General features: G+C 44.9%; 1 protein-coding gene across 5 annotated transcripts in view; it reads right to left on the reverse strand.

The window, feature by feature from the left end:
• Window positions 1–20,700, reverse strand: part of MMS22L (MMS22 like, DNA repair protein) — a 384,598-nt gene that overhangs the window by 151,182 nt on the left and 212,716 nt on the right. For all 5 annotated transcript variants that reach the window (XM_085857867.1, XM_085857868.1, XM_085857866.1 and 2 more), the window contains exon 16: window positions 3,369–3,526. In XM_085857867.1, the coding sequence (XP_085713993.1) occupies window positions 3,369–3,526 (158 nt within the window). The remainder of the gene's footprint in view (window positions 1–3,368; window positions 3,527–20,700) is intronic.

Below are 20,700 nucleotides of genomic sequence, written 5' to 3' on the forward strand. Positions count from 1 at the left end.
TATAGGGCGGCCGCAGTATTTCCACGGTCACACAATGTTGCAGTCACATATGTTTTTATTTTTTGGGGAGCCGCACGGGGTATTTAGAAATTGTGGAGACCGAAAACGTGGGGGTGCCATATGGTCTTTGATTTGAAGTCGCACGGTAACCTTAGGGCGTCCCTGCGGCGACCATAGAATTTTCAAGGCAGACGCAAGGTATCCCTCAAGGTGACCGCAGGGGGGCCCTTAGGCAAACGTGGAAATAGTGCGGCCGCTGTAATTTTTTGGGGGTTGGCAAAATTCATTTTTCATTGATAAGAGCCTACGGAAAACGCACGAATAATGCAAGCCCACTGTACGCCTACATACGGTCGACGTGGAACACATCTACGTCATGGCTACGGCTTGTTGAATTGCTACGGCCAACCTAGAAATGAAAAAAGTTATAACTCCGCGCTTTAATTCCACGGAGACCCCTACGGCCTGTAAAAGATAGCCATACGGCATAGGGCCACCCTGAGGCCTCCTCAGAAACTCTGCGCCGCCACACGTTTCTGTCAATTCGGGGAGGAGGGGGGGTTACGGCCACCGTATCCTAACCGTAGAGCAAATGTGACTCATGCCTCAGGGTCAGGTGTCCAATGAAAGCAGGGTTGCATCAAAGCGGGTCGTCTCGGTACCCGGTCATCATTGCCAGCAGGTATAAAGTGGCAGTTCTAGTTATGTCTATTATTAATTACGTAATACACCAGTACATAAACACCACACAAGATACACCACAAAACACCATAAGAAAAAAGTCTTGATGAGGTTCTGCAATCACTGATTGCTCTTTTTCTTGTTTACAATTGGTATTTCAAGGGGGTGGACACTTATCCAACCAAGATATTCTAGTTTTCTATTTTTAATTAATTTTACTGAAATTAGTAGAATTTGTTTTTCATTTGGAAGTTGTGGATTATGATGTGTAAATAAAGGTGGGGAAAGTCTGATTTGATGCAATTTAATTCCTGGCGATAAGGCAAGAAAAGGTGAAAATTTTGAAAGGGGGAGTATGCTTTCTAAAGGCACTGGAAATACTGATGGAACACCCTCGGGAGTCAGGAAGGCTGCAGCCTCTTCCCTCTCTTCAGACCTTGACAAAATCACAAACTGGTCAAACACTTGGAATGTCTTTCAATTTCAATCCTGACAAATCTATCTATCTACCTCTCTCCCTCTGGAAGGACGGAATAACAAATCCTCTGATCTACTTTCTGAACAATCCTCTTGAAGACATTCAGTCACTCTAATTTTTGGGCCTCAACATGATCCATGATCATTCTTGGGCAAATCACGCTGATCTAAGTTGGCCTCTAGAGCAAGCCGCACATTGGGCATCCTCCATCGTGCAAAGTCTTTCCTTGGCACATCTGAATTTTTATTTCCCAACAAATCTCCACTTTGGCCTGGCACCCCAGCCTCACACCTTGTTCAGCTTGACGTGGAAACCAAGGCCTTCAAAATCATTGGAACCTCCCACGATGAAGCTAAGTCTCTGGGCCTATCACTTTCACAGCACAGACATGTCGGTGATCCATCTTCTACAGCTTCCTTTCTGGTCTTGGAACCTCTGCCCGTCACATGCTATGTCCATTCTGTTATGTCCTGATGCATTGTGTGTTCCATGTCTTCCACAAGCCTCATCACCACACACAAAAACATAGAAATAAATAAAAAAACAGACTGGATTGGTATTTCACAGGCGGAAAGTTGCATCACAAAGTGTGCTGTCCCTCGGATGGACATTGCACTGGGTGTCCAGTCTGCCTGCATTCGTTTGTGGAGGTTAAATATCTTTGCGAAGAGTACGCGAGTGAGCAATAAGGGTCATTCCATGTCAAATCATCAAAGAATCTGCCGTCATCTCTCAGATTTTTGTAAAACTTTGGGAACCAATTGGGACCCATGAAAAACGGCAAGAACTCAAATATTTTTGCTAACAGCCTCTTAATTAGTGAGATACAGACTAACGAACTTTGGACTAATTAGCCGACGTCGCGAATTCAAATGGCCATATCTCTAAAAGTATAACACCTCGAGAGCTGGTTTTGGTGTCATTTTAAGGGTATTTTCATGCCCTATGAATTTGTCTGGGCAACATTTTCCTACCTCCAACCACAAAAAAAGTTATCACAAAATATAAACTTCAATCGTGAATCCCCAAAAAATGTATCCTTCAAATTTCCTCAAATTCATCGCCAAGGTACCTTATGATGTCAAGCAGCTTCCACATAAGTTTTGTGATGGGCACTCCAATAGTTTCTGAGATATGAGCAATAATGTACATGTACGTATGGCATATAGGTTCGAAAATCAGCATTTGTAATGTATTATACAATCATTCCAACCTAGCCATGACAGGGAACACAGGGAACGACCATCAATTGCTTTGAAGTACATATACTTTCATTTTCAACTGGGCCTGAGGGGAAGAAACAAGTGCTGCTGTTGCTGCATTGAAGAGGAAATTGAAAGCCTAAGTCAGGTTTAGTGAACACTGTGTATTTGAACTCACTTATTGATTGTATAATACATTACAAATGCTGATTTTCGAACCTATATGCCATACGTACATGTACATTATTGCTCATATCTCAGAAACTATTGGAGTGCCCATCACAAAATTTATGTGGAAGCTTCTTGACATCATAAGGTACCTCTGGGATGAATTTGAGGAAATTTGAAGGATACATTTTTTGGGGATTCACGATTGAAGTTTATATTTTGTGATAACTTTTTTGTGGTTGGAGGTAGGAAAATGTTGCCCAGAAAAATTCATAGGGCATGAAAATACCTTTAAAATGACACCAAAACCAGCTCTCGAGGTGTTATACTTTTAGAGATATGGCCATTTGAATTTGCGACGTCGTGGTAATTAGTCCAAAGTTCGTTAGTCTGTATCTCACTAATTAAGAGGCTGTTAACAAAAATATTTGAGTTCTTGCCGTTTTCCATGGGTCCCAATTGGTTCCCAAAGTTTTACAAAAATCTGAGAGATGATGGCAGATTCTTTGATGATTTGACATGGAATGACCCATAACCAGCACGCTGAAAATATGACAAAATCCTACCCATATCTAATCGAGTCGAATGGCAGGCCAGGCAAGCCGGTTCGTGAAAAACATAGCCCAACAACATGCTCTGTGAACCATTCTAAACTGTGGAGTGCACAAACTATTTTGGATGGCAGAGGGAAGGGTGGAGAGAAATATTTCAATTAAATATTTCATAAAAAGACTGTTTTGCATTTACATTTTGAACATTATATTACTATAAATGTTATCAGTAAGCAAAGCCAAAGTTTGTCTGAAGCTAAAAGTGGGGTGGACGGCGGTGGAACATACTGGCAGCTACATCGGGCAGCAAGGTGGGCGATGGATGGGAGAGCCGTTGGCCCCTCACAAATGGAAAGCTGCTCTTCCAGAGGGTGCGTGCAAGACGATGAGCCCAAGTATCACGGCTCTCAGAGATTCCGGGAGCACCCACCGAATTCTGGATACGACTAGGGTTGGAATGGCAATAAACGGCAACAATGTTGATTATTCAGAGGGGGAAACAAAATCAATTGCATTTGTAATCCTGACTGCTACAACTAATCAGTCAACACATGAGAAGCTCAAAAAAAGGGCAAGAGGTTGATATATGAATGGGAAAGATGGGGGCGCGAGGAGGGCGTGGGAACCCACGTCGCACGACGGTAGTCAGGTCTTTAGCGGGTTCGTGAAGGCCTTTTTGTCGAGCTTCCATCAATTTGCAAGGACAATTTGTCTTGCAGTAAAAACAGCCATTGTTCGTTACAGCACGACAAGTTTTGTGAATAAACACCAACACTAGGCATCATAAAAAGCATTTCACAGGAAGGTTTTATGTAGAATACACATCACTTTTATGTTTGAAGAAAATGTGCGTGGATGAGGTAATGGAATATTTCACGGAATCTAAATCATACAACCGTTTAGTCTTCACTAAAACGAGAGTTTCCCGGACAACAGCGCAGCACTCGAGTCTGTCTTCTGGAAAGATTACGATGATAAATCCTACCAAGCAAGATTATTGTTATAGAGAAGGCCCAACAACTCGTTCACTTCCCATGTGCTTACACATCAAGCAACTCTTCAATCAAATGTTTAATTTCATAACGCGATTCAACACGAAGGGACGTCAATGTTCGTTCGGCAAAAAATTCGAAGGGAAGCCAAAATCCAATCCGCTTGTTCTCGTCACCTACCCAACTCATCCACCTAGTTTTGTCAGAACTCGGCCACAACTCTTTTGCCATATCATGCCACATCTTGTTTTCAGCGCCATCTCTCAATAGAGAAGAATAAAAAAATAAAAAAATGGAAAATTCAAGTATCCAGATTCAGATATTCACCGAAATCGAACCACAATTCTTCCTCGTCACACACCGCACCTGTGCAACCAAGTTTTGCAAACTTCTGCGCAACCGTATAGGAGACGGCACATCGTTTTAATTCCCTCGTTTATTTTCAAAGAGCATGCGGATAATAATTATTATTATAGACATAAATACATACATGGTACATCATATTAATGGGTATTTTAAAAATATTTCGTTAAATAAATGATTTTTACGGGAGAGAGGGAGAGAGGGAGAGAGGGTGAGAGGGAGAGAGGGAGAGAGGGAGAGAGGGAGAGAGGGAGAGAGGGAGAGAGGGAGAGAGGGAGAGAGGGAGAGAGGGAGAGAGGGAGAGAGGGAGAGAGGGAGAGAGGGAGAGAGGGAGAGAGGGAGAGAGGGAGAGAGGGAGAGAGAGAGAGAGAGAGAGAGAGAGAGAGAGAGAGAGAGAGAGAGAGAGAGAGAGAGAGAGAGAGAGAGAGAGAGAGAGAGAGAGAGAGAGAGAGATCATCACACACAAACGTAATCTCGAGATGGCCTTTGTTTACCAAAACTTCGATGCATCTCAAACAACTTTCAATGAACAATATGGAGATAAATGTTTCTCAGGTTGCATCACATTGATATTTTAAGAAAGTCAATGTGTATGGTTGAGGATATCAAAAAGGAGCATGAACATGCATTTAGGTGGATATTTAAGATCACAATCCAAATCTGTGACCAAAAGTGTCTGAAACACAATAAGTTCGCACTTTAAATAATCTCATCAGTGGAACAAAGGCTCCATGCAGCTCGGTCACAATTGCCAATTAGTTGCTCTAATCCTCTCACAAACACCAATCAAATTTGTTCTTGGTCATTAGTACGCTATGTCAACACCCGGGCCTGGCAGAATCTCGTGGCAAGTGAAGCGAGGACGTTGGATGAGTCCAGTGGTATGGTTGTTTGACAACAAGAATTTCATATCAAACTGTTTCTCATTGTATGCTTCTTGACAAGCCATTATTCTAAACTTGTATATTTTTAGCTTGTGCTTGTGTGCAAGCCTGCACACGGGGGAACCAAATGCAAAAATGAACTCGAGCAGAGTCGATGATGCACCATCGCAAATTCTCATGCTTCACATCTAAACAAAGTTGGAAGATAGTAAAAAGTCCCACCAAGAATGACCCAATGTCAAATTTTGAGTTAAAAAAAAATCTTGTTTTGACCCCTGTGACCCCAAATGCCATCACATGGGAGTATGAACTGGAGATCAAATCCCCCAAAAACGTAACAAATTTCATGCATCCCCCAAATTTGAAAAAGTGTCTGTAGTTGCATTTGGTCTTTTTATCCCACACCAGGGGGCAGGGACAAAAATGACTGCTCTCACACCTTCGTGCCGTGTGGTGATCATAACTACCATTAGTTTGGTGAATTTATAAACAAACGTTTAGGAGGAGATAGCATGACGGACGGACAGACGGAGCCAATTACAATATCCCCCCCCCCCTTGTTTTCTTCAAAAAGTGTGGGGATAAAAAGAAAAATAGGGGTCATTCCCCTGGGCACTCACGAGGTCGAATAATGATACTGAAAAGGAAGTCAACATGGGACAGAATCAGCAAAATGTACCAATGAACCAATGTTATAACAAATACCTGTTTTGGGGGGCAACCTCCCCCCCACCCGCCATAGACCCTAATGTTTTTTTTAATATCATGAACAAACTTTGGTGCATCATGAGTGATGAATGTTGTGGTAAAGTTTCATTGATATTGTGTTTGTTGTTTCAATGAAAGCAAATACATATTTTGGGTGGCAGTCCCACCCCCTTACACCCCAATTTTTTTAATGTCGTGAACAAACTTTGGTACATCATGGATGATGAAGGTTGAAGTCACGTTGGAATTGTGTGCATCCTTTCTGAGAAGGAAGCAAATAACTATTGGGGGGGGGGGGGTAGATGGACCTCCCATAAACTCCCTCCGTAGACCTCCTCAGACCCCAATTTGTTTTTAACGCCATGAACAAACATTGGTGCATCACGGGTGATGAAGGTTGTGGTAAAGTTTCATAAAAATCATATGTGTACTTTCAGAGAAGAAGTTGCAAGTATTTTTGGACGGACAGACGGACAGACGACGCGCCGTCCCACAAGCTCCCCAGAACTCCGTTCCAGGTGAGCTAAAAATCGCCCAAATTCTCCACCTCCCCCCCCCCCCACCATCTTGGATTAACCACAGTTATAAACACATCGCCCTTTGACATTCCCTGGCATTACCAAGTTCATGGTGCACATTGTGTTTGGAAATACAAGAGAATATGTGGGGTGAGATAGCTGCAGGTGAGCAATAGAAACTGGGAGTGAGGGATATTTTGAGACTGCCAAAACAATATAGTTTCATGCTGCATCCCACTTCCTCATCCCCAACTTCACCTTTCCAATCAGGTTTCAACCAGTCTCCAAGTTGATTAATATCACTTTTCCGTGACAAAGTAATTGTCACAATCCAAAATCAATAAACATAGTTTGCATATCTTCTTTTTCTTCAATCAAATTAAATCACCTTCTATTCATCAGAATTTGCACCAATCCATCCAACCATTGCCCTGTCTCTATCACAAACAGCTTCCTTTTGTTCATCAATTACCAACTACATCCCTTTGCAATTACTATTTTAACATCCTTCCATCCCTCTCACCCCCAACCTCTCTCTTTCTTTCCCTTCTCCCCTACGTGTATCTGAAGTTCGAGACTGTTGGCTCACTCTGCCGGCGTTTCCTTAAGGCAATGTGCATGACGAAAGGGAGCTAACAAGTACAGGTGTGCACTCTTGACTGTGAAAATTGCTGTGAACAAAATCCTCTGCTTCAGGATAGCCAAACAGGCGCAGAAGGAAATTACAGATTAACATAGTGGTTGTAATCTTTATTTAACAAGTATAAGATGTTGAGTCCGAAACTTAATCTTACACATGGTCCTCAACATGCGTCCACAAAACACGGGCCACCAACAAAACCAAAGAGGAAATTTGATTTGATTTGACGTCCCGTACTCTTGACAGAGCGTTGGTGCTGCCGAAGGACTTTCTTCGCTAGGGTCATACTGGGTAGTTTGCCTTTGCTTTCTGCAGCATTGTTTGTTTGTGCTCTATCATTTTAAAAGCTGAGCGTTAAGCAAGGAAGCAGCAAATACCGTTTTAAAGTCTTTGGAATGACTTGGCTGGGGTTTGAACGACCGACCTTCCAGATTCAGAGTAGATGCTCTAACCATGAGGCCACCATGGGACCCAAATGAAGCCACAAAGGCAAGGATTAACTCCAGTGGAGCCTCAGATTCTCTTCGTCGATACTGTTCAATACTTTTTGCAGTGTTCAAAGTTGCAAGTGGGACAGGAGAATGCTGAGCACCTTATGCCTGAATGTACAAACATTTATCCCTCACCACTCCGCCCCCCTCAGCGAACTTTAGTTTTGAATAAACATTAAAGATAAAATAATCTGCAACAGCAAAATCAGGATGTGGCATTCAAGGTCATTATGGTGAAGTAGAGTGGACCTCTACGGTCCATTGTGAACTGGTATATACCAGCACTGAAAAAGTGACAGTGTTCATGAAGAAAACATAACGGTCATTCTCCCTTTCACTCCGTTTTAAAGATTTAAAAGAGAACACAAGAAAGTTTGCATGGTCAAACGCGAGAACCAACACGGGATAACGGACCTCATCAGCTGAGACCATCACTGGGCCTTCTAAGCAACCCTGCGTTCGGCAGGCCTCCAAAATCGGCCACTCGCCAGCAGCCCACCTCTCCAAGTACAGACCTCTCCCGACTTTGCGATGGTGCCAAGGCCGACGGGTGGCCTGGACACTGTGCTGCCAACTCCCTTCATTACCGTGCTCCGATGAAGCAGCACATTACATTTGCCGTTTGGAGAACTTTGGGTTACAGGTGTTGGCTCTGCTTTCCGAGTTAACCACACATATTTAGTTACCAGGCACGGATCCTGAATGTTGTGCTTATCTAACAGACTGGATTTGTGCTGGAACTCTACAAATTAAACTGACACAATAATACTTATTTACTCTTCACTGTGCTTGCTGGATGAAATATGCAAATTCTAAACAATTAGAAACAAATCCTACTAATGTCTCATGTTCCTCTTCTGCCCCACTCAGTTCATCTGATAATGTGCTTGTAGTGGGGGCAGATAACAGCAATTTTTGAGAGGAATCGTGCAAATGATGATACAAGCATCAAATTTGGCACATTTGTTCTCCAGGGGATTCTAATCAAATCTGCCTGATTGGCCATTTGAAAATCCAAATTTTGAAAAATTAAAAAAAAAAAAAAACTTCAAAAAAGTCAAGATCACGAATCAATGTTTGATGATGTTTCTGAAACATTCACCAATCTCAGCCAGCATCCAAGACGCTCCAAGTCTGCCATGCAGTTTTCTTCCCTTTACTGCGGAAGGCAGACACGACATCACATCCAGTGAACGCATGGAAGTATGGGATCTCTCCAGCTTTCTCAGGCCCTATTGCAGAAACTACCTCATGGACTGGAATCCATCGCGCCTTGGCTCCTTGGCCAAAGGCAATCCACATGTTCTCAAGACCTAGTTCCTGTAAGGATGGCAGTACAGATATTACTTTGACTAGTACGTCCGTGTCATTCGCCTTAATGATAATGGACTTGCTACCATCCGTCGTTGCATCTCTGGCGTGTACAAATATTCGAGTGTCAGCTTCTTCATGACAACATGGAGACAGCATCCAGTGACTTCCTTGTGTTGCTCATGGCATCTTCTCCTTTTGTGACAATGACTGTGCTTGTCGTCTGTGCTTCACACATCTTTTCCGCAAGGAAGTGAAACAGCTCAGTCTTGTTGCTGTCATCTCGAAGAAAGCTTCTCCAGTTACTTGGGGTCTTACTGGTTCCTGTCACTCTTCTTATGATTCCTTGCCCCCTTTTTGACCTTGCCTTGGACTTCAGACTTGACTTCTTGTACACATCAAACACTATGTCCACCCTCTCGTACCTGGCACCATAGGATTCCACCTTTGGGATGATGTCTTCTTTAGCATAGTCATCAAATATCTTTGAAGTGCGTGGAGGTAGGGCATTGATAAGTGCTGAGCCATCAATGATGACTGCATCTCCCCTTGGTTCTCTGTCTGGGATGTTCACTTGCGCATCAAGAATTTCAGCCAGCTGTGACTTCAAATTTTTTTGAAGTTTTTTTCTTTTCTTCAAATTTTTCAAAATTTGAATTTTCAAATGGCCAATCGGGCAGATTTGATCAGAAAGCCCTGCAGAACAGGAATGCCAAATTTGATGCTTGTATCATAATTTGCACGATTTTTCTACTATCTACTACACTATTGTGAGTCAACATCCCTCTGGCTATTGTCAGACAGCTGCCTCAGTGCCATATAGTCTGGCAGTTCACTCAAGCTGAGTGGCAGGGCTTGCAAGCTGCCCTCTGTGTCAAGACTGGTCCTTCAGTTGCTCCTCTCCTCATATTAATACTACTTGGAAATCCTTCCACATCAGCTTACTTTCCCTCATACAGATTTATACCATCTTGTCTGCAGTAGTCATACCAATCCTCCTCCCCGGTTTCACAGAATCCTGTGGTGAGGCAGTTGCCTTCAAACAACTTGCCGTCTATTCATGGAAGGCAAGTCTGACCCAAGGTAACCTCAGATCATTGTACAAAGCCCGGAACAAGTGCGTGTCCACTTTCAAGAAAGCCAGAAAACAACATCTGACCAACCTCAAGGATTAACTCTCAAGCCTGTGTCCTTCTTCAAAGATCTGGTGACACCTTGTCAAGTCTATCTCTGGTGTACCCTCCCTTTCATCATTTCAAATGGCACCATTGCTGACTCCGCTCGTGAGACTGGCAAATGCCTCAATTCTGTCTTTGCTTCAAAATCTTGTGTGCCCAACCTCGTAATCTCTACACCTTCCCTACCCTCTCATAGCAAACTGCTCCTGCACACTCTGTCTTTCACACTTGAGAAGGTGGAGAGGTTTCTGACAAACTGCAATTCCAATTCTGCGACAGGCCGAGATGGAACAAGTGCACATGTCCCAAAAACCTGCTCTGCTGCTCTTGCTCAGCCTCTTTCTGCTCTCTTCCAGCAATCATTCTCACTTGGTCAGTTTCCCTCTGCTTGGAAGTTAGCCAACATCACTGCAATACAAAAACATGCTACAACAAACTTTTCCTTTTAACTACAAGCATAATAATTATAAGCAAGGTCAAGGAATCTGTCATTGCAGTTGACATCAAATCCTTCCTTTTAACAACGGCATGATCTCAGATCATCAGTTCGGTTTCACACCCAGTCATTCTACACTAGCCATGCTACTTCTACTCTTCCAACAATGGATAGAAGCTCACAATCTCCGACAGGAGATCAGGACCATCTCTCAGGACATATCTCGAGCTTGCGATATAGTCTGGCTTCTTGCCGTGATCTCCAAACTCTCTGCTTGTGGTATCTAAGGCCACATCCTTTCATGCATCACTGGCTTCCTCCACTCACTTAGTCAGCGTGTAGCTCTGCATGGTATCCTCTCATCTTCTCTCCCCATCAGGGCTAGAGTGCTCAAAGGTCATGTTCTGGTTCCAGCCTTGTTCCTCATCTTCATCAATTATTTTTCTGATTCCCTGGAAAACCCTGCATATCACTTTGCTGATAATCTGCAGACCTTGACAGAATCAGGAGCTGGTCCAACACTTGGAATATGTCTTTCAACCATGACAAATTCCACACACTCACTCTGTCCCTCTGAAAGAACTGTCTGGCAAACCCTCCCACATACTTCCCAAACAAACCACTCAAAGAGGTTAAGTCACTCAAACTTTTTGGCCTCACCATCAGCCATTATCGTTCTTGGGCAGACCATATTTCCAAGATAGCTTCCAAAACCAGCCACCATTTTGTCAAGGTCTGAGGAGAGGGAGGAGGCTACTGCCTGCCTGTCAGAACGATGAGAGATGTCGCGACAGAGAGTGGAGTCATCAGCAAAGAGATAGAGGATTTTTTCAGTCAGTGAGATCATTGATGCAGATTACAAAAAGATGGGGCCGAGAAAACTGCCTTGTGGTACTTCAGTCTTTACAGGGAGAGGAGAAGAAAGGGTTCCATTGAGAGCCACAGTTGGCTACAAGAGTGGAGGAAGTCAGCAATCCAAGAGTGGAGTTGGCCTTGGATTCCATAGGCAGACAGTTTGGAGAGCAGGGCAGGATGCCAGACTATATAAAAAGCTTGAGATATGTCCAGAGAGATGGCCCTGATCTGATGTCTGATATTGATGGCCTCCATCTATTGTTTGGAGAGTTGAAGCAACATGTCCAAGGTAGAATGACCAAGTCTGAATCAGAATTAATGATCCGAGATGAGTCTCTTGGAGAAAAGGAATGATTGTATGTTAACTGCAATTATGGATTCCATGACCTTGCTGATGATTAGAAGTAAGCAAATTGGGCTGTAGTTAAGAGGATCTGTTTTTGTACCATTTTAATGAAATGCTGTGATGTTGGCTGATTTACAAGCAGATGGAAGATGAGAGTAAATGAGAGGGTGAAAAGAGCAGAGAGAGTAAGCGCAGGAGCAGCAGAGCAAGTTTTTAGGACACATGAGCTGATGCCATCCGGTCCCGTTGCAGAGTCAGAGTCGAGGGTTGCGAAAAACTCTTCGCCTTTTCAGGTAGAAAAGGCACATAATCCAGGAGCAGCTGGGTATGACTGGGAAGTGTGGGTACAGAGAAAGGGGTTATGGGCACAAGATTTTAAGAAAAACTCAAAATTGCGGCATTCGGCCTTCTCAGGATTGGAGTCTGCTATGGTGCCATTTGAAGTGAGGGAAGGAATGGAAGGTGAGCATACTCCAGAGACAGACTTGATAAGGTGCCACCAGGTTTTATAGAAGGGAGACAAGTTTGAAAGTTCATTTTTGAGGTTGGACAGATGTTTTCTGGCTCTCCTGAGAGTAGACAACACACTTGTTGCGAGCTTGGTGGAATGACCTGAGGTTGCCGTTGGTTGAATCTGTCATCCAGGAGGAAACTGCAAGTTGGTTTAAGGCAACGACTTCTATTTTTTTGTATACCTTGTCGAGGCCCGTGTGAGAGCTAACACACAAACGCACAGCAAGGGGGGGGGGGCATGAGACAAGAGGGACAGGAGTGGGAAGGACAAAACAGTGGGGAACAGAGACATTAGGAGATCTGTGGAAGGGAGAGGGATGGGGCAGGGAACACGGGGTATCCAAGACAGACACCACAGGGACTCCCAGGAAGGAAAGGAATTTTAAGGAGGTGGATTTGAGGTGGATTAACGGGGGTAGAAAAGATCGAGGATTTGGATGGGGGACAATAAGAGTTGGCGGTGAACAGCTGTTTTGAAGGCCAGGAGGGAAGAATGGGATTGAACAGAGTGAGTGAGTTTATTCCAAAGGTGGGGAAAAAGAGGAATGAAACAGTGAAGGTGAGCAGTGATTCGTGATTTTGGTAGTTTTACCAGAAGGGGGTTGTTGTCAGATCTTGAGCGCCCTGCGGAAAGGTGGTGGGGACAAATTGCAGACATAGCAGGGGGGCGAGACCGGAGAGGAGACGGTAGAAGACAGAAAGACCACCGACCTGCCTGCGGTGAGAGAGTGAGAGGCCCAAAGACTCAACCTCATCGCGGGAGATGCCAATGATCCTAAAAGCCTTGGTTTCCATCACGTGAAGCCAAGAAAGGTGAGAGGTGGGAGCACCAGCCCGGAGGAGAGAGCAGTACTCCATCAGGCTGCAGATGAAAGCTTTGTCTGTGGTCAGGAGCTCAGGTGGGCCGAGGAAGGACTTTGCACGACGGAGGATTCCCAGTCGGCAACTGGCTTTGCAGGCCAGGTTGAAAATGTGGCTTTCCTAGGAAAGATCATCGTAGATCGTGAGAACCAGAAGCTTGAAAAAAAGGACTTCTCCCAGAGGATTGTTGCGAAAGTAGATGGGGGATTTACAAAACTGTCCTTTCGGAGAGATATAGTGAGAGTGTGAGATTTGTCTGGATTGAAAGACATGTTCCACGTGTTAGACCAGCTTGTGATTTTACTCAGATCTGCAGTGAGCGAAGAAGCTGCTGATTGCCGGTCTGAGGGATGACAGATGGTACGGCAGAGGGAGGAGTCATCAGCAAAGAGATAAAGAGGATTTTCCAGAGAGTTGGAGAGATCATTGATGAAAACCAGAAAAAGAACAGGGCCCAGAACGCTGCCTTGAGGACCTCTAGCCTGGACAGGAAGAGGGGGTGAAAGAACTCCATTTAGGGCCACACGGTGACTGCGACAGGAGAGGAAGTCTGTGAGCCATGAGTGGAGATGGCCTTGGATACCATAGGAAGAGCGTTTGGTGAGCAGGGCAGGGTGCCAGACTGTGTCAAAAGCACTTGATACGTCTTAGGATACGGCTCTGATTTCATGTCCGGAATTGAGGACCTCCATCCATTGTTGGGAGAGCAGAAGCAGCATATCCAGGGAAGAGTGACCTGGTCTGAAACCAAATTGATGATCGTAAATCAAGCCATTGGAGAAGAGGAAGGATTTAATGTCTGAAGCGATGATGGATTCCATAACCTTGCTGATGATTGGGAGAAGGCTGATGGTCTGTAGTTGCAGGGATCTGTTTTTGCACCTTTTTTATGCAAGGCAGTAATGTTTGCTGAATTCCAAGCAGATGGCAGATGACCTTGAGCAAATGAGAGGGTGAATAGAACAGAGAGAGGGTGAGCAAGTGCAGAGGAGCAAGTTTATAGGACACGTGGGCTGATGCAATCTGGACCGGTTGCAGAATCTGAGTCGAGGTTTGACAGCAGGCTCTACACCTTGTCAGGAGAAAAGGACAGAGTCCAGGGACAGTTGGGTGTGACTGTGTAAGGTGGGTACAGAAAGCGATGGGTTTCAGACGCAAGATTTCGATGCAAACACCGAGTTTAGGCATTCAGCATTTTCACGTGCGGTATCAGCACTGCGGCCATTTGAGGTAAGGGAGGGGATGGACGGGGAACATACACCAGAAACAGATTTGATTAGATGCCACCAAGATTTGGAGGAGGGAGAATTCACCACAGGATTCAGAGTACCAAGAGCGGGAGGATGGGTAAGGTAACTGAAGACGAGATGAGATGAATCTGTGTATAAGATTGCAGGTGGCTGTGGAAGAATTCGCAGGCTGAATTAGTATTGGCCAGTCATAGTGTCCACCCCAAACCCACCTCCTTCAAATTCCGTTTTCCTTCCTGAAAGTCCCTGTCGTACCATCTTGTTTACCCCGTGTACCCCACCCCATCCCTCTCCCATTCACAGATATCCAACTGTCCTTGTTTCTCACTATTTGGTGCTTCCCTCTCCCACCCCTCTTGTCTCCTGCCTTGATATACGTTTCTGTGTATTAGCTCGAAGACGAACCTCGGCCAGTCAAAACAAATATCGGTCACTTTTTCCTCCCTTCTCGGCTTGGTATACAAAAACAAATAATAATTTTCAAAAAGTTGATCACCACCAAGTCGAGAAGGGAGGAAAAAGAATAAGACGAATTCTGAAGTCATCCCTCTCCCCAAGAAACAAAACCAAAGAGAAACACCAACTTGCAGTGCAGGTATTCCATATTGGATTTCAAAATGGCCGCCACTTGAAATCTACATTTGCTATTATCTCTGGACGTAATGCAGCTATTGACTTGATTCTGGTATCTAAATGTATGTTTTTGGGGACAAGGAATCCAATGGTAGTGGCCATGATCCGGCACTCACACATGATCCCACACTTACACATGATCCCACACAGTGGCCATGATCCGGCACTCAATGGACGTCGTGAAGAATGCTGTGGAACACCTGAATCCCGGACAGACACCAGTGGTCACCGTTGATCAGCCACTGTTTGCTTTGGCCAAGCAGATACAGTGAAAGTGGCCAGAGAGCTATGGTGAAGACCAGATAGTGGTGATGTTTGGTGGCCTCCACATAGAGATGGCGGCACTGAGGACACTGGGGGACTGGCTGAAAGGGAGTGGTTGGGTGCAAGCACTTGTGCAAGCCGAGAGTGAAAAAGCAGGGACAGCAGACTCATTCCTGCGAGCATCCCATGTCTTACACACAAGAAGAGCGCATCAAGTGACTGCAGCAGCACTGTACATCCTGCAACACCGTGCCTACAACCACGACTGTCTGGGAGAAACCAGGGATGCAGAGGACCTTCCGGAGTTTGAAGACTGGTGTTGCCAGAGAGGAGAATACATCACCCAGTTTCACTACTGGGCAACCGTGCTGGAACTAGAACTGTTGGTTCCAGTGTATGTGCGTTCTCTCAGGCAGGGATCGTTAATGATGTACCTCTATGCTCTGACAGAGCTGGTCCCCTGGTTCCATGCACTGGATCACACCCACTATGCTAGGTGGATACCAGTGCACCTGAAGGACATGGCCGAACTCACCATCAAACACCCAGATGTAGCCAGGAAATTCAGGGAAAGCCACTTCAGCGTTCAGAAAACACAGAGGGTGTTCTCTTCAATCCCGATTGACCAGGCACATGAGCAGAATAATGCCTGCATCAAAGGAGACGGTGGAGCAGTTGGGCTCACTGACAACCCTCATGCCCTACGTCGCTGGATGGTTGCGGGACCAGAAGTTGCCAGGGTGATCGAAGAATTCCGGGATGGGAACCAACACTGCAGACGGCAAACAGCAGACACACATCATCATGATCAGACGCCAAGTGTACAGGCCTCATTTGTGAAAGATGTTCGCTCTCTCGTCGGTGTCATAGAGGAGATGGGCAACCCATTTGAGGAGGAGAGTCAGGATGTAGTCAAACTGGACACAAAGGAGATCGCAGATCCTGCTGCTGTGGAGACCGTGATGAATGCCAAGAGGATTGGCCAAGAGCTGTTTGAGGCTTTCACCAGAGAGTGTCAGTTGGACAGAACAAAGGCAGTGGACGCACCCATTCCTCGTAACAAGCTGAAGGTGTTCAGCACTTCCACTCCAAGAAGCCAGAGCATAGGTCAGCAACAGCTCGCCTCCATAAAGAATGACCGTGAACTCTTCGCACGCCTGTACATTGGCTGCCAGACGAGGGATGGAAACCTTGAGGAATTCTTTTGTCACGAGAATCAGGCATGTCCTCCTGCATTGTCTGATGGTGGAAGCCTCTGCACTGGTACCAAGAGTGATCTCCTCACATGCTTGGAAGAAGTCTCTGACGCAAAGACAGAGACTCCTGTCATGACATGTATTGTGCTTGATGGAGCAGCCATCGTCCAGATTCTGAAGCCGGCTGCACCAAAGACCTTTCAAGAGTATGCACAACAGATCTTCATCCCATATATGTCCACGAAGCTGCAAACAGTGTCATGCCTGGATCTGGTCTGGGATACTTACCTTGCTAATTCACTGAAAGGTAGTACACGTGCAAAGCGGGGACAAGGTGTGTGGAGACGTGTGTTGGCTGCCGCAGCCATACCAGTAAATTGGCAGAACTTCCTACGAGTGGACAGCAACAAGCTTGAAAGAAAGGACTTCTCCCAGAGGATTGTTGCGAAAGTAGATGGGGGATTTACAAAACTGTCCTTTCAGAGAGATATAGTGAAAGTGTGAGATTTGTCTGGATTGAAAGACATGTTCCACGTGTTAGACCAGCTTGTGATTTTACTCAGATCTGCAGTGACCGAAGAAGCTGCTGATTGCCGGTCTGAGGGATGACAGATGGTACGGCAGAGGGAGGAGTCATCAGCAAAGAGATAAAGAGGATATTTGATATTTGAGGTGAACACAGTTATGGACAAGGAGAGAAGAGCTACTGATGGGACATCTGGATGTGGAAAGGAACAAGGAGAGGGTGCGGGGAGAGTGGAATGCAGGGAGGGGTATGAGGCGGCAGCAAATCCAGGAGGGGCAGGGGTGAAGTAGTGAGGGGAAGGAGTGGAGTGGGCGTGAGCTAAAGGTGGGGGGGGGGCAGGACGACGTTGAAGTTGAGAGGGGGTAGGATGAGGAGGGGTAAGAAAGGGTTTTGACAGCGCGTGCGCTGTATACAATTGCACCGAGTAAAAAAGGTCCCCGGTGTCTAACACGTCTCCGGTGTCCCCTGTCCCCCCCCCCCCCACGTGCCTCAAGACAGCCAATGACGGCTGTCCGGTAGATGCAGTGTGTAACGTAGACGGAAATAGCGAGAATTGACGAAAATACCCGAGTATTTCAATGGAAATTTGTGAAACTAATGCGTTATATATGTGAAAACCATTTAATTTATTGCTTGACGGGAAAAAAACCAAGAAACGCGCCCCTCTCATGTACAAACGAACGAAAAATGTCATTTCCGCCCACCATCGCATTTCGCGCCGAAAGACGTCATTTCCGCCCACCATCGCATTTCGCGCCGATTGCCGAATGCTGAAAGCTAAGTTCTTCTTATGCTATCATTATTTTGCGGCCTCCTGCCACGCTGTATCGAACGATTTCATTCCTTCCGTTATATAAAGGTGCTTATCACAATAATAACAAGATTTTTACATTTCAAATATTAAGTACGCTTTTTAATTGTTTTTCAACTGAAAAAGCATAAATTGCTTCACCACACGTGCTGTATTGAAGGATTTCACTTGTTTTTGCATGCTTTGTCGAAGCTCGATTAAGAGCTAACACACAGAACATATAACAAATGGAGCAGGAAACAAGAGGGAGTGTGAGAGGGAATTGCAGAACAACTGAACTGTATGGAACAGGGACATCAGAAAATCTGTAGAAGAGAGAGAGATGGGGGCGGGGTACACAGGATAAACAAGATGGCGTTTCAGGAAGGAAAACAGGGATTTGAAGGAGGTGAGTTTAGGGTGGACTTATGAGGGAAGGAAAATCATGGTTTGGGACGGGGGAAGTTATGATATGGTGGTGAACAGTTGTTTTAAAGACTTGGAGGGAAGAGTGAGATTGAAGAGTGTTGGAGTTTGTTCCAGAGGCGGGGGTAAAAAAGAAAGAATGAAAGAGTGAAGGCGAGCAGTGATTCTCGATTTTGGCAGTTTCACCAGAAGGGGATTGCTGGCAGACTTTGAGCGCCATGCAGCAATATTAGCGAGACAGAGCACAGCCAGAGCAAGGCTGGAGAACAGTCAGTTGAAGACAGAAAGACCACCGACCAGCCTGCGGTGAGACACTGAAAGACCCAAAGACTCAGCTTCATCACGGGAGATACCAATGATCCTAAAAGCCTTGGTTTCCACATCGTGATGCCAAGCTAGGTGTGAGGCAGGAGCACCAGCCCAGAGGGTAGAGCAGTAATCCATCAAGTGGCAGATGAAAGCTTTGTATGTGGTTAAGAGCTCAGGTGAGCTAAGGACTTTGCACGATAGAGGATGTCCAATCGGTGACTGGCTTTGGAGGCCAGCTTGTAAATGTGGCTTTTCCAGGAAAGATCATGGCAGAGAATGAGGCCCAACTATAGATAGTGATAAGTTGGTGATAATCCCAATGAGGCACAAACAAAACATCCTTCCCTTCACTGCATGACCCATCAATAAGTCATGTGAAGAGGTGCTCATTGATCAATCCTTCTCCAGCCCAGGAGATTAATTAAATTAATAAATGGATAGATGGATAAATAAATAAAGAAATAAAATAAATCTCAACGAGGAAGAGACAAATGAGTTTTAAACCAATAATTAATGTCGCTGTCAAAAAACTTGAAAATGTCAATCGGTTCATACAAAACTGACGAGTAACTGTGGGTTGGCCCATTTAGGGTTCTCATCTCTTGAACCAAAGACTTGTGATGCTCAGGACCCAGGTTCAAATCCCAAGTACAGTAACATAGGTATTTGTCCTTTGTCTGTATTAATGTCCCTGTAATTCGCATTGAAGTAAATTGAAGTACACCAATGTCTAACAAATAGCCCCGTAGGGGACTGGCAGTTCGTTTCAATCCCAAAATTGAAGGAATTGTGGGAGGAGGGCAATGGATGCCTTTCCAGGGGAGATGCGGCCATGGGGAGCACAAATTAAAATGTTAGGGCATGGTCACGATGCCCCATGACAAGTTTGTTCACGATCCGGCTGTCGGGTTCTGAGAAGATTTTTAAATGAAATAGCAATAATTGTGGCAACCCCCCCCCCCCATCCAATTCACCCCTTTAACCATGAGACCTTACTGTCCTGATGCATTGTACCAAATTTGGTCCATATAGCTCAGTAGTTGTAGAGAAGATATTTTTGTGAAAATGAGGGATTCAGAAAGGGGGCCCGTGGCCCCTCTTTTCGGGGGAGATATGGCCATGAAGAGCACAACTTAAGGTTAGGGCATTGTCCTAATGCCTCGTGGTGAGTTTGATTTGGATCTGTCTGGCTGTTTCTGAGAAGATTTTTGAATAAAATACCAATGTTTGGGGCAAATCCCTCTTTCTCCCTTTATAGGGGGCAAATCTGGATGGGGAACACAACCCCATGAGACCTTGCTGGCCTGATGCATTGTACCAAATTTGGTGCATAATCGGTGAGGTAGTTTGTGAGATGTTTTCGTAAATTGTTAACGAACGTATGTACGTACGTACGGACAGACAGACAGACGGATACCGGGACCAACTCTATGAGCATATTTTGGAGAAATAACCTGACTTGATGGTATACATACAATACAAACCCTGCACAGTCGACGGTTTTGAAGATATTGAGGTGCAACGTTTTTCAGTTTATCCAAGATGGTGCCTATACCACATGACCTATGACACCATGATTATCATTAAATTATTCTACAGGAGGCGCTCCGATGGTGAAAATTTAGTGTCCATCAGACCAACAGTTGCCAGTGGCTGAGAATTTTTTTTTTCATAATGATCGGATAAGCATTGTAGTTGTCGAATTATGTCATAACGAAGGCACTGATGACATCATCATTAACATGTCTTATTCCCCATGGGGAGTCGTTGACAATGAGCCAGGCTTCAATTTTTTTTTTCCATAGAGTGGTTTCAGAGATGTTGAGGTGTGAAGTTTTTCCAAGATGGCACCTGTGCCACGTGACCTATGAGGTTATAATTATCATTTAAAAAAATTATACAGGAGGAGCCTCTCATATTCTCAAAATTTTGTGTCCATCGGACTAACAGTTGCAGTAGAAAATTTTTTTTCATACTGATCAGATCAAGCGTTGTACTTGTCAAATTATGACGTCATAATGAAGGGACCAATGACATCATTATCAACATATCTTATTCCCCATTGAGAGTACATGACAATGAGCCATGTTTCAATTTTTTCCCATTGAGTAGTTTTGGAGATATAGAATT

The sequence above is a fragment of the Eptatretus burgeri genome, chromosome 15 (genome assembly GCF_056783735.1).
Source record: "Eptatretus burgeri isolate ZD-2024b chromosome 15, Ebu_testis_v1, whole genome shotgun sequence".
NCBI classification, from domain to species: Eukaryota; Metazoa; Chordata; class Myxini; order Myxiniformes; family Myxinidae; genus Eptatretus; species Eptatretus burgeri.